A 12,323-nucleotide genomic window follows, 5' to 3' on the forward strand; every position below is an offset into this window, starting at 1 on the left:
ATTATATTGAAAAACATAAATAGTAATTTTGAGAACTAATAGTCACTACCTTTTTACTTTGATGGAAATAAAATTAAGCTTTGTTGTTCCATTCTAACATAATTGAAACCAGCATCCATTAGAGAGGGGGAAGAGGTTTTGAGATGAGTGTATGTCACTGGGGTTCAGCTACAGCACAGTTTTTGGGACAGTTACTTTCAATACACCATCTTACACACCGTGACAAAAACTATAAAACTTAAAGTCATCTCTTTTTCTCGTGGTCATCAGGTTTCAAACAAGGATCCCTGTGAATGAATAACTATATCAATGATAAATATCACACAAAATGACTGTAAAACCAAATTTTATTCTTTTTTTATGAGTATTTTTCTTTACTTCAATCATTTTGACACCTCATTTCGAGGTTTTCTCATCTGTTCAGCCTTGCTGAGGGACCCACAGCAGTAACTATTCAGCAGTGGGAATGAAACCTGCAAACTCCTGATTACAGTCTCACTATCCTCACCTCCAATTTAGTTCATTTTATTAATAAACACATGAAATAATTGAGTTCTGTTATGGAGTGTTCAGCAGTTGCTCATGTTGGAGGATTTGTTAATGTATTGGATGAGATCAAAATCAAATAACCACATTCAATAATAAAAGGGGTATATATAAGACTTTATGCATAAAGTGAAGTTATAGAAATTAAAACGTTACACTCATGATCGATTCTGATCTCATACATCTTTTTTTTGTTAGGAAATCCCTTCCATCACCAGCTGCCAGTCAGCATTCAGCAGTCAGACAGTGGGACAGGTTTTTGTATGAGGATGACAGACCGTGTACAACTGGGGTAGCCACAGTGAATCACACAGTTACAAAAACCTGTCAAGGGAAGTCAGCTTGATGCTGTATGAACCGTACGCACGGTAGGCCGAGTTTCCATCGATGATATGAAGCCAAACTACTTCTCAAACCACCAAAGTGTAAAACAACTTTTTTTTAGATTTGCTTATATACTTTAAAGCTTCCTGAAAAATATGAACATTTACATTTACCATTGAGCAATAATGTTTCATGAGAAACTTAAATAAATAAGAGAATAAAGTGTATTTAAAATAATCATTCAGCCCTAAATTATTTGAATTGAAGCTAATTTACATTTAGAAAGAAAAATAAAGCAGTCAAACTAATGTACCATGGATTAATATGGATCACTATGGGGACTCATGTACACTTTAACCAGAGATACAATGACTTCAGTACATTCACCTTTTTCTACGTCCAGACTCTGGATGACAAACCTAAAAAAAATAAATAAAAAAACGCAGATGTTTTAATAAACAAGCTTTATCATTATTATTATTATTATTATTATTATTATTATTATTTTTGCTTTTTTTCTTCTTCTCAAATCACACCAGTGTCATTTGTCACTGTGTCCTGTTAATGTGAGACTAAACTAAACTGAAATTCCAGAGTTTAAGCGACAGGCATATGTGTGGCGTGACAGCGAGTGTATATGGTGGAGTTACTGTACAGGGCTGCAACACAGTGTCAAACTACGCCCAGTGTGATATATGCTGTGACAAAAACCTGCTATGGAAGAAGAGGATCTCTGTCCCTTCAGAAAGCCTGGATGTAGAGTTTAAGTGCCATACACACTCCACATGTCCAAAATTTCTCACTCAATTGAAAATGTCCATCATTAGCTGGAGCAATCACCATTGGCTGTCTATGTATGAAGGTAATTATTCTATTATAACTAAAGCCTTTTATTTTGAACTTATTTTGTTCAATAAAACAACAAAGCATCAAACATTCCTCCTAAAGGCCTGAGTGTCAAGTACTTTTTTAATGTTTTTCTTGTGTTGATAGATACATAGTTAGACAGAGACATATGCATACATAGATAAAGGTTTTTGTGACAAAATGGTTGAATACACACAATCAAATTTGTGTTGAGATACTGTGAATAAATACATGATGAACACATGAAACACCCACTGAGTGTGTGCAAACATGAGGCAGCAACAAAAAAAAAAGTTTTAAGACAAACCTTTTCATGAGAGGGCAAAAACACTACATGGTAAAATAATTGTAAAATTTCATAATTAATCAAATGTATTGAGCTTTGTGTCATGATGATATTGATCAACATTGGACTTCAACACCAACAGCAATAAAACTTACTGAACACAAAAACCTTCTGCTTTCTGATGTTTAAAATCACTCTTTTACTGCTTCCTGTAGATTTACAATAAAACTGTCTTCAGATGTTTAAATATTGTCAGACGATCTGAAAACAGTGATATAGTTCCAGAGCAAACCATCCAAGAAATTCATCAAAAATTAAAAATAAATAATAATTATAATTTGTATTTGATGTTCTATTTTTAAAAATCCTGAAATAAAAATACTAAAATAAAGAAAGATATGTCTGATGTTTTTCTCCCTGAGAGTAACAACCAATGATGATTCATTCTGTCAGGCAAAGGTTTTTGTCTCAGTGTCTGTCATTGTGTATGGAATGGCTACCACAGTGTTTAATGATCCAACAAAAACCTGCACTGATCTGAAGGCAGCGCGGCATTAAAAACTGACAACACTGAGCAATTTTCTCTGTAGCCTGTTAAGAATAGATAAAATTAACAAAGCATTCATCAATTCTGAGGTTTTCTCACATATTCTGAGTATATTAATTTATAAAGAGGAAACAAGAGAAGCACAGGTTCAAAATGGATTAAGTTTATTTTGGTGATTAAAGCACCACAGTTAATGACAACAAAAATCTAACTAAACATAATCAGGTTCTGAAATGTAGCTGAATAAGTCCAACAGCTTTTGGTGATTTTTGTGTTGTTTTGATGAACCTCGGTGCTTCTGCAAACACAACCGTCTGAATCCAACATTAACCTCTTGATTATTTTTTTACTTTTAATCCCCACAGACAAGACAAGGCAACTATTTTTAAAGCAATACAAGAGTATGCAGGACAACATGACTGCTGTTCTGAAAGAAAGGAACAAGCCTCCTGCCTTTTTCTGGGAGCTTCTTCATAACATTTGGTTCTGAAAAAATGAAAATCAACTTTTCCAACTTCAACTCTGGGAAAAGTGTTTTGTGTCTGAAGGATACAGAGTTTTGCACTCCAGCAGCAACATTTTAATACGTGTTCAGCTTTTGTCATGTTTGTAAAGACCAGTGAGACAGACACCCAAGACACTGTCCAAACGCAACACAGAATTTTTTTTTAAGTCAAGACTTCAATTGGAGAAATATTCACAAGGAGACAAGAGGTCAAACTACCATGTGGCCTAAAAATTGAAATGAATTAAGAAAAAAGAATAATTAAAAAAAAAAACTGAAATGAATAAGGATATTTTTGAATTCACAAAACTCACAGTTTCTTCCATTCATGAAAAATAATGAAAAGGTTAATGTGGAGGTTCAGAAAGACCAAACCAAACCAGCTTGTTACTGGTTTCACCTGTGAATGTGCCTGAATGCAAAATAAGAAAAATACACACTAACAGTAGTTTTTATATTCGTAATAGATACAATAGTATGGTTGAATCTACATCAACGAATGTTGTCTTGTATTCATTATTGTTTACATAAGAAAATATTCAGCAAGAAATGTTCATTTTCTTCACTAAAATAAATATTTCAACAAAGTGGTGCACTTCACGCCACATTTTTTCAGATTTATTAAAGTTCATCAAATCAAACCTTTTCAAAGTGGAGAATAATCCAGCATCAAAAGGCACATCAAAGACAAAGTTTTTTAAAAAGACACAAAAAAAAATGAAAATTTATGTTTAGTGTCTGCCAATAAAAACACAGCAGCAGACAATAAATAAGTCCTGACAGACTCAGTCACAGGTTTTTGTATTGGTGTGAGCCAGTGTGGCTATACGGGGAGCCACAGTGACACGAGGAAGGACAAAAACCTGTCTGCAAATGATCTGAAGCAACAAGTCAGCACATCATATGAAAACCTTGGATAATTCCCTCCTTTACGAAAGTTCTATGATAGTTTTGCACACAGAGTGAAAAGAGACAGAGTCAGAGCTTGTGGTTTTTAACAAAAAGATGATTATTTTTTTCCTGCTGTACAGTGTTGGATCAGTTTGCAAAACAGTCACAGTGACAGCAAAAGAAACTGAAATGCTGATGAAATGCTGATATTGATGAAAAAAAAAAAAAAAGCACACAAGTCCATTTCTGCTCATTATATGTATCAAGTCAAGGTTTTGGAGGGCAGTAAGAATGTTCAAATATTGAGATTGTTTCAATGACTGTCACAGGCTGGTGATAGACTGAAAATGCCAGGAGCAACAGGTATGAGACAGAAACTCCTAATAAGAAACAGACACACGGACACAAAACATCCCTGAGAAACACAGTCCACCCAGAGAAGAACACAGACCAACTGAAGCCCAAATTATAGAGCAGCCATCAGGTGCAGACAATCACACAATCAGGCACAGGTGAAAGACTTCAGGGCAGAACAGCAATCAAACACGATGAGGGGGAAGCTGAGGAGCCTGAAAGGAGAAACATAACCTAACAAAAAATAGACAAGACAAACATGGACCCTGACAGACTCTGAACATGGCATAGTTATCCTCACTTATTCATGTATTTTTAAATATGTTGTATTTATTCCAAATAATAGATGAACAGAAATTCTCAGAATAAACAAACAACGGCATTGGATACACTGCATAAAGGTGAAATACTGAAAACAATCTTGCATCTAAGTTTATTGATATTTACATTCAAGCACAAAGAAATTCAAATGCTAAGATGCAACAGAAAATCCTGACCGTGCACCTTGTTAGACTGAGGTTTTTGTCAGAGTGTATGGTGTTGTGTACAGCACAGTGGGAGCTGGTATCACAGTGTTTGGTGGTATTACAAAAACCTCCACAAGACTGATCTGAAGCACAGAGTTGCCTTTTATTTTCAGTTTTAGCCACAAAAGACAACAAGCAGGAAAACTTACCATGTCTTTTTTAATGCATAAACATTATATTTTACTTATTAAAAAAAGATACACTTTTACACTTACATCAGAATTATTCAATAATGTTGTAATTTTGAGGAAAAGTTAAGAAGCAAATACATATTTACTCAGGAGAATATGAATTACTGATAAATTAACATTTCAATATTACACTCAGAAAATATCAACAGATCTTTTCAACTTATAAACGATAATATAAGTATTTAGATATATATATCAGACTTGTGGTTTTCAGTGTCCTCACTGCTGAATATTTATGGAACACAGGAAAGCATCCAAACCACAGCAGGTGCTTCCGCACCGAGCCAACAAACTGACACTTCAGACTGGAAGACCAAACTGTAACACATCTCCCAATTCAATAAGCCTCACCAGACTGAGCGACTGTGGCTGAGTGGGGGAAGGGTGTTGTCTTCCACTTCCAAAGCTGATGTATCAAAGTGTCCCTTTGCAAAATACTGAAGCCCAAGTTGCTTCCATTGGAGGTTCAGCAACTGTTTCTGTTTTTGAATGACTGAGCGTAGCAGACAGTGCTCAGAGATTTTTATTCTTCTTAAGCAGTGAAAAACAATAAAATTGAAGTAATATTGACAATTTACTTCAGTCACATTAAATCATTGTGGTTCAGTCAGGTCCAGGTCCTTGCCAGCTCCCTTGGCCCACTGACACCATACATAAGACCACAGGCTAAAAACCTGGCTGCTATCATTGATGGGGCAATCAGAGTTGATGAGCAGATCAGTGCAGTGGTGAAGGCCAGCTTCTTCCAGCTCCGACTCCTCGCTAAAGTCAAGCCATATCTAAGCAGGCCTGATCTAGAAAAAGCCACCCATGCTTTTATCTCATCACGCATCGATTATTGTAATTCCTTGTATGTCGGCATGGACAAGTCTGAACTGAACTGCCTGCAGCAAGTTCAAAATCAATCAATCAATCAATCAATCAATTTATTTTTGTATAGCCCAGTATCACAACAACAGTTGCCTCAAAGGGCTTCAAGATGTTACATTTGTCGGTAAAAGTAAAAACAGTGAATAAGCATAATGGTAATATGTCAATATTTACAGTAACGAGACAGAACGAAGCAACCACCGCCTTCGACCCTCACATCCGGCAAGAAAAAACTCCAAAAACCCAGTGGGAAAAGAAGAAATCTTGGGGAGAACCACAGTATGGAGGGATCCCTCTCCCAGGGACGGACAGCTTTGGCAACAGTTAGCATGAGACAATAAGAAGTAAAGCCTAGGACAATGTTGAGGACAGTCCGTTGGTCGGTCCAGCACAAGAACCACGGATCCCAGCAGTAGAACCGAAGCCAGTCCACAGGCAGAACCGACAGGGGTGTCCTCCCGGTCCGGATGGAGCTTGTTCATAGGCCTTCGTAATAGTGGAGTCAGCAACTGAAACTGGAGAAGACTCCCCCTCGAAGGGGGGGACAACAGGTGAAAAGCAATGAACGGACTAAAGGGAATAACATTCAGACATTAGAGGACAGGGCTCAGTGCACCGTACTTCCCACAGCATTCTAGCTCCTGGGGCAGCTTTGTGGATACTTAACTGTTTAAACTAGTATTTAGTTAGTATAGTTTAGTTTAGTTTAATTTAGTTTGGTTTAGTTTAATTTTGTTTAGTGTAATTTGGTTTGGTTTAGTTTAATTTAATTTAATTTAATTTAATTTAATTTAATTTAGTTTAGTTTAGTTTAGTTTGGTTTAGTTTGGTTTACTGTAGTTTGGTTTACTGTAGTTTGGTTTGGTTTACTTTAGTTTGGTTTGTTTTAGTTTAGTTTAGTTTAGTTTGGTTTACTGTAGTTTGGTTTGGTTTAGTTTAGTTTAGTTTAGTTTAGTTTAGTTTAGTTTAGTTTAGTTTAGAATCCCTAGCTGACCTGATCATAGGCTGCATCGAAGAGAAACGTCTTGAGCCTAACCTTAAATGTGGAGACTGTGTCTGCCTCTTTGACACCACTTGGAAGCTGGTTCCATAAGAATGGTGCCTGATAGCTAAAGGCTCTTCCACCTAGTGTCCATTTAGAGACTCTAGGAGTCACCAGTAACCCTGCATTTTGAGAGCGAAGTGCTCTGATTGGTTGATAAGGCGTTAAAGCATCTTGGAGATAGGTTGGAGCCATCCCATTTAGGATTTTGTAAGTGAGGAGAAGGATTTTAAATCTAACTCTAAACTCGACTGGAAGCCAGTGAAGAGATTTTAGAGCGGGAGTAATGTGTTCACGTCTTCTAGTTCCAGTTAATAATCTGGCGGCTGCATTTTGAACCAACTGAAAGTTTTTTAATACACTTTTTGGGCAGGCTGCGAGAAGGGAGTTGCAGTAGTCCAATCTCGCAGAAACAAATGCATGGATGAGTTTTTCTGCATCGCTTCTAGGTAGAATGTTTCTTATTTTAGCTATGTTGCGCAAGTGGAAATAAGCTGTTTTACAAGCCAGGTTGATGTGTGCTTTAAATGAGATATCCTGATCAAATAAGACCCCGAGGTTCCTCACAGTAGAGGAGGAGGATACACTGACGTTATCTAAGGTAATAATCTGTTTGGATAGACACTCTCTCAGTTTATGGGGGCCTAGTATAATGACCTCTGTTTTGCCAGGATTCAGACGGAGATAGTTCGTAGTCATCCAGGTTTTAATTTCTCTGATACAGTCACTGAGTCTGTCTATTTGATTAGTTTGATCAGGTTTCATAGATAAATACAGTTGTGTGTCATCTGCATAGCAATGAAAATTGATATCGTGACTTCTAATTATGTTCCCTAAAGGAAGCATATATAACAGAAATAAAATTGGTCCGAGCACGGACCCTTGAGGAACCCCATAACTGACCTGGGAGCACGGTGAGGACTGTTGGTTAACGTGAACAAATTGGTACCTATTAGATAAATAGGATTTGAACCAGCAGAGGGCTTTTCCTCTGATGCCAACCTCACATTCTAACCTCTGCAGGAGAATATTGTGGTCGATTGTATCAAAAGCTGCACTGAGGTCTAGGAGAACCAGGATTGAGACTAGACCTGCGTCAGCCGCCAATAGCAAGTCATTAGTGACTTTAACTAACGCAGTCTCAGTGCTGTGATAAGCTCTATATCCTGACTGAAATTTCTCAAATAAACTATTGTCCTGTAGGTGGCGGTAAAGCTGTTTAACCACAACTTTTTCCAGGACTTTTGAAATAAAAGGCAGATTTGATATCGGTCTGTAGTTAGCGAGAATATCAGGATCGAGATTAGGTTTTTTCAGCAGTGGTTTGATTACTGCGAATTTAAATGACTGTGGCACATAGCCATTTTCTAGAGAGGTATTTATTATAGTTATGATCGTATTTAAGATAACTGGAAGGATATCTTTGAAAAGCTTAGTTGGAATTGGATCTAGGAGACAGGTTGAGGTTTTAGAAGACATTACAATTGAAGTAATCTCAGCCCCATTTACTAATGAGAAACTATCTAGTATTTCAGGTATTTCAGGTGGAGGCAGTGGCTGGATTCCCTGAGCTTGATCTGAGGAAAGCGCTTCACTGATTTTACCTCTAATGGTCATGATTTTATCATTAAAGAATTTAAGAAAGTCATGGCAGTTTAAAGATTCTGGGATTACTGGTTCCACTACAGTATGACTGTTTGTCAGCCTGGCTACAGTGTTGAATAGAAACCGAGGGTTATTTTTGTTTATTTCTATTAAACGAGAGTAATATAATGTCTTGGCTTTAAAAAGAATTTGTTTATAGCTTAGCAAGCTACATTTCCAGGCCTTCAGAGATTGTTCTGATTTAGATTTACGCCACAGTCTTTCTAATTGCCGAGTTTTTTGTTTGAGAACACGGGTTTCAGAATTAAACCATGGAGCAACGCGCCTGGGTCGATTGGTTTTCAGCTGCAACGGGGCCACTACGTCAAGGGCAGATTTTAGTGAGTGCATAGTACTGTCAACAAACTGATCACTATTATCACCACTGGTCAATAAGCTCATTTCTGTGAGTTCACAAGATAATGCAGCAAATGCAGGCTGGATCAATTCTTTGTACCGAGCCACAGATTTTTCAGATAATGTCCGTATCAGCTGAATTTTATCTTTTTGAGCACAGTAGTCTTCAATCAAAACCTGAAAAGTAATTAAAAAATGGTCTGACAGTATGGGGTTCTGAGGGAGAACATTTAGGTCACTGACTTCTATCCCATATGTTAAGACCAGATCCAGGGTGTGCTTGTGACTATGAGTGGATTCATCAACATTTTGAGTGAAACCGATACTATCTAATACTGCAATAAACGCATTACTCAAACTATCACCAGAATCATCCACATGGATGTTAAAGTCACCTATTATAAGGATCTTGTTATGAGTCAATACTATATTGCTTAAAAACTCTGAGAACTCAGTTAAAAAGTCAGAGTAAGGACCAGGAGGTCGATACACAATAATTAATAGCACAGCTTTTTGATTCTTCCAATTTGGACAAGTAAGCGTTAGTATTAAGCTTTCAAAAGAGTTGAATTTAACATTAGTTTTGGGTTTAAGAAGAAGACTGGAGTGGGAAATCACTGCCACACCTCCACCTCGACCTGTTGATCTAGCTGTTTGGAAATTAACATAGGTTGCAGGGGTACATTCATTGAGCCTCACATAATCATCTTGCTGGAGCCAAGTTTCTGTTAGAGCAAGGAGATCAATGTTATTGTCACCGATAAGGTCATTAACTAACAGAGATTTAGTGGAGATTGCTCTAATGTTTAGTAAAAAATGCAGCCGCTCGCTTCCCAACCGGAACTAAGAAACAGGGGCACAGAACTCTGGTGCTTTCCTCACTCCACTGGCTTGTGGGTAGGTTCAGGGTTGATTTTAAGATTCTTTTATTTGTTTTTAAGTCGCTGAACGGGCTGGCCCCAAATTATTTATCAGACCTTAAGGTTCATTGGCTGTCCAGAGCCCTGAGGTCAGCTGACCAGCTTTTACTGTTCTATTTTATTTACTGTGAAGCAGTTTAGCTGGCCATAGGTCCTTTTTAAATATGCTATATACATAAAGATGACGTTAACATTGACATTCAAATGCAGACTCTTCTGGGTCAAGAAAAAAATAATCATTGACGGTGAAATTTGTTTTTGTCAATATATTAATGCTGTGACTGCCATCCTGACCACTTTGCAGTAATCAGTTTATGTAATTATCTGCTTTGTCCAGTTCAAGGAATAGAATTTGTCCTGGACAGGTGCCCAGTTTTTCCTTCGTCAATCTCGTGGTCAAAGCCAAATTTTTTCAAAATCAAAGTCAACTTTGATCATGTAACCAGCCAAACTCACAGGCGCCTCGAATACAGCCAGAAACCAAACGATGAAACCTACATCTGGCTTCAGCTTTCAAATTGTTATCTGATTGGCAATTTTGTTTTCAACACCAAAGCTGTGTTAACCTGACACGCCAGATAGACAGTTTCATATGTCCGCCACAGAAATATTTCACAAATCCATCTGGGTAGCCGCTCTTCCGATTTGATTTCAGAGGCGGGACCTTCAAAACAATCAGTAGCTGGCGATTGGACGACCGTTCGAACCAAAGAAGACGACGATTGGACGACCGTTCTGATTGACAAGCGACACACTCACCACAGACTAATCCACATCAAGCCACGGTGTGACGTAGCTTATGTGCGCTGCTGCTGAGAAGCAGCAGACATCGTTTCCTGACAAAAAGACTTGAACTGATGTTCTGTGCTCCTCTTTCAAAGAAGAAACTGCGTCGCTTTCTTATAAAACTGCAGATATTGCCGTGTCCACGGAGATCGCTCCGCATGCCGCCATTGTTTTCGAACTTTTTCGAGCTTCCCGCTGTCGTCACGTCTTTCGTCACGTCCGCTCCTCCCGCAGCTCCCGCCTCTTTCCCCTGATTGGGCCGGTGAAATTTTAACTGAGTGAAACCATTGGTCTATGGAGCGCTACAAGATGGGATCTGCAGGATTTAGGAACTGAATCAGACAGGCCCATCTGCTATGCAAGGTTAAAGCTGTGTAGGATTTGGTAGAATCATTTTTGAACTGAAGAAACAGATGCAGAAGAGCAGGGGAGCCACCAGGGAGTTTGGGCCCCATGAAAAGAAAAGATAGTGCCATATTCATTTTGTCAGTATTATATTTTTATCAGGGGCCTTTCTGGGCCCCTAGAATCCATTCCCTGTTCACCCCCTTTTTGGCACCCCTGCAGAAGAGGTCATTTGCCACGGTTATGATGTTTTTTAATCTATAATTCATAAAGAATCTTCTAAATTAAAGTGTTCTTCTTTTCATTTGCATAGGGATATTAATTACGAAATAAGGTTTACATGAAAATCAGGTTTATTCACCTTTATTTAATTGATTTCTGATTTAGCACTTCGGCTTGAAAGGGTTCTGATTGGACAGGGAGCTGAAGTGACACTGACATGTCCACTATTAATAATAATCATTTTTCATTCAGAATTAGGTGTTTACAAGGTCATTTAAAGTGGAATTAAGTTTTCTTGGGAATCAAAATTCTCATGTAAACATGGCCATTATAACCAACAACCTGCAATCCCTATGAATTCATCCACGCTGCAATATGAAGGATGTTAAGGTGACAGTAAACTGAACACAGAAAGCAGTCTCAAATTGTTCCAAAACAATGTTGACAATGTGAGTTTTGTTGAACAGTTACCTAGTACCTTCCATATTATGAATGTCTATGTGTAGGTACAATCACACACATGTACGAGAAATACTGTTGTAACCTGTGTGAACAAGGTATATGATGTGTGGCGACAAACCATGTCTTAAAATGTCTGCATGTTTCTTTTCCTTTCAAAAAAAACTCAAGAGATACCTGGGCAGTTACAACCGTGTCTGTTGTGGAGAGTTGGTGAGTCCTCAAAAGGGGAAGGAGGATCGGGAAAGGTCAAGAAAAAGGATACCATTACAAGTACCTGAGGAACCATGTTGAATCTTCTGTAGCGGCAGTCCCTCGTGCTGCCCGGGAACCTCCTCCGGCCGCTCCCTCCGTTGTAGACATATCTGCCTTCTACACTTACTAGAAAATAAACTCACACGGAGACATGCTTCCTTCTTCTCAGCACAGCGCACTCACTCGCACTCTCTCCTCTACAAGAGGAGGTGTCACTCCTTTTTATTTTTCAGTGACAAAACGGAAAGCAGAACCAATCAGAACACATCGTACAAAGATTGTCTATTGTAACATAACGACAGATATCGCACTCTAACACCCCCACTCGATACTGTCACGTTTCTCTAACACAACATTACATGCCAAACATGTATGAATAGAACTT

The 12,323-nt window shown here is 38.1% G+C and overlaps 2 protein-coding genes across 3 annotated transcripts in view; both read left to right on the forward strand.

The window, feature by feature from the left end:
* LOC115387512 (immunoglobulin mu heavy chain-like) overlaps positions 1-12,323 on the forward strand; it is a 78,409-nt gene that overhangs the window by 47,154 nt on the left and 18,932 nt on the right. The window lies entirely within an intron of this gene.
* LOC115387515 (immunoglobulin mu heavy chain-like) overlaps positions 1-12,323 on the forward strand; it is a 167,584-nt gene that overhangs the window by 44,690 nt on the left and 110,571 nt on the right. The window contains exon 4 of the mRNA XM_030090249.1: positions 4,871-4,886. Coding sequence (XP_029946109.1) covers positions 4,871-4,886 — 16 coding nt within the window. The remainder of the gene's footprint in view (positions 1-4,870; positions 4,887-12,323) is intronic.

This window comes from Salarias fasciatus, chromosome 4 (genome assembly GCF_902148845.1).
Source record: "Salarias fasciatus chromosome 4, fSalaFa1.1, whole genome shotgun sequence".
In the NCBI taxonomy this organism is placed as follows: domain Eukaryota; kingdom Metazoa; phylum Chordata; class Actinopteri; order Blenniiformes; family Blenniidae; genus Salarias; species Salarias fasciatus.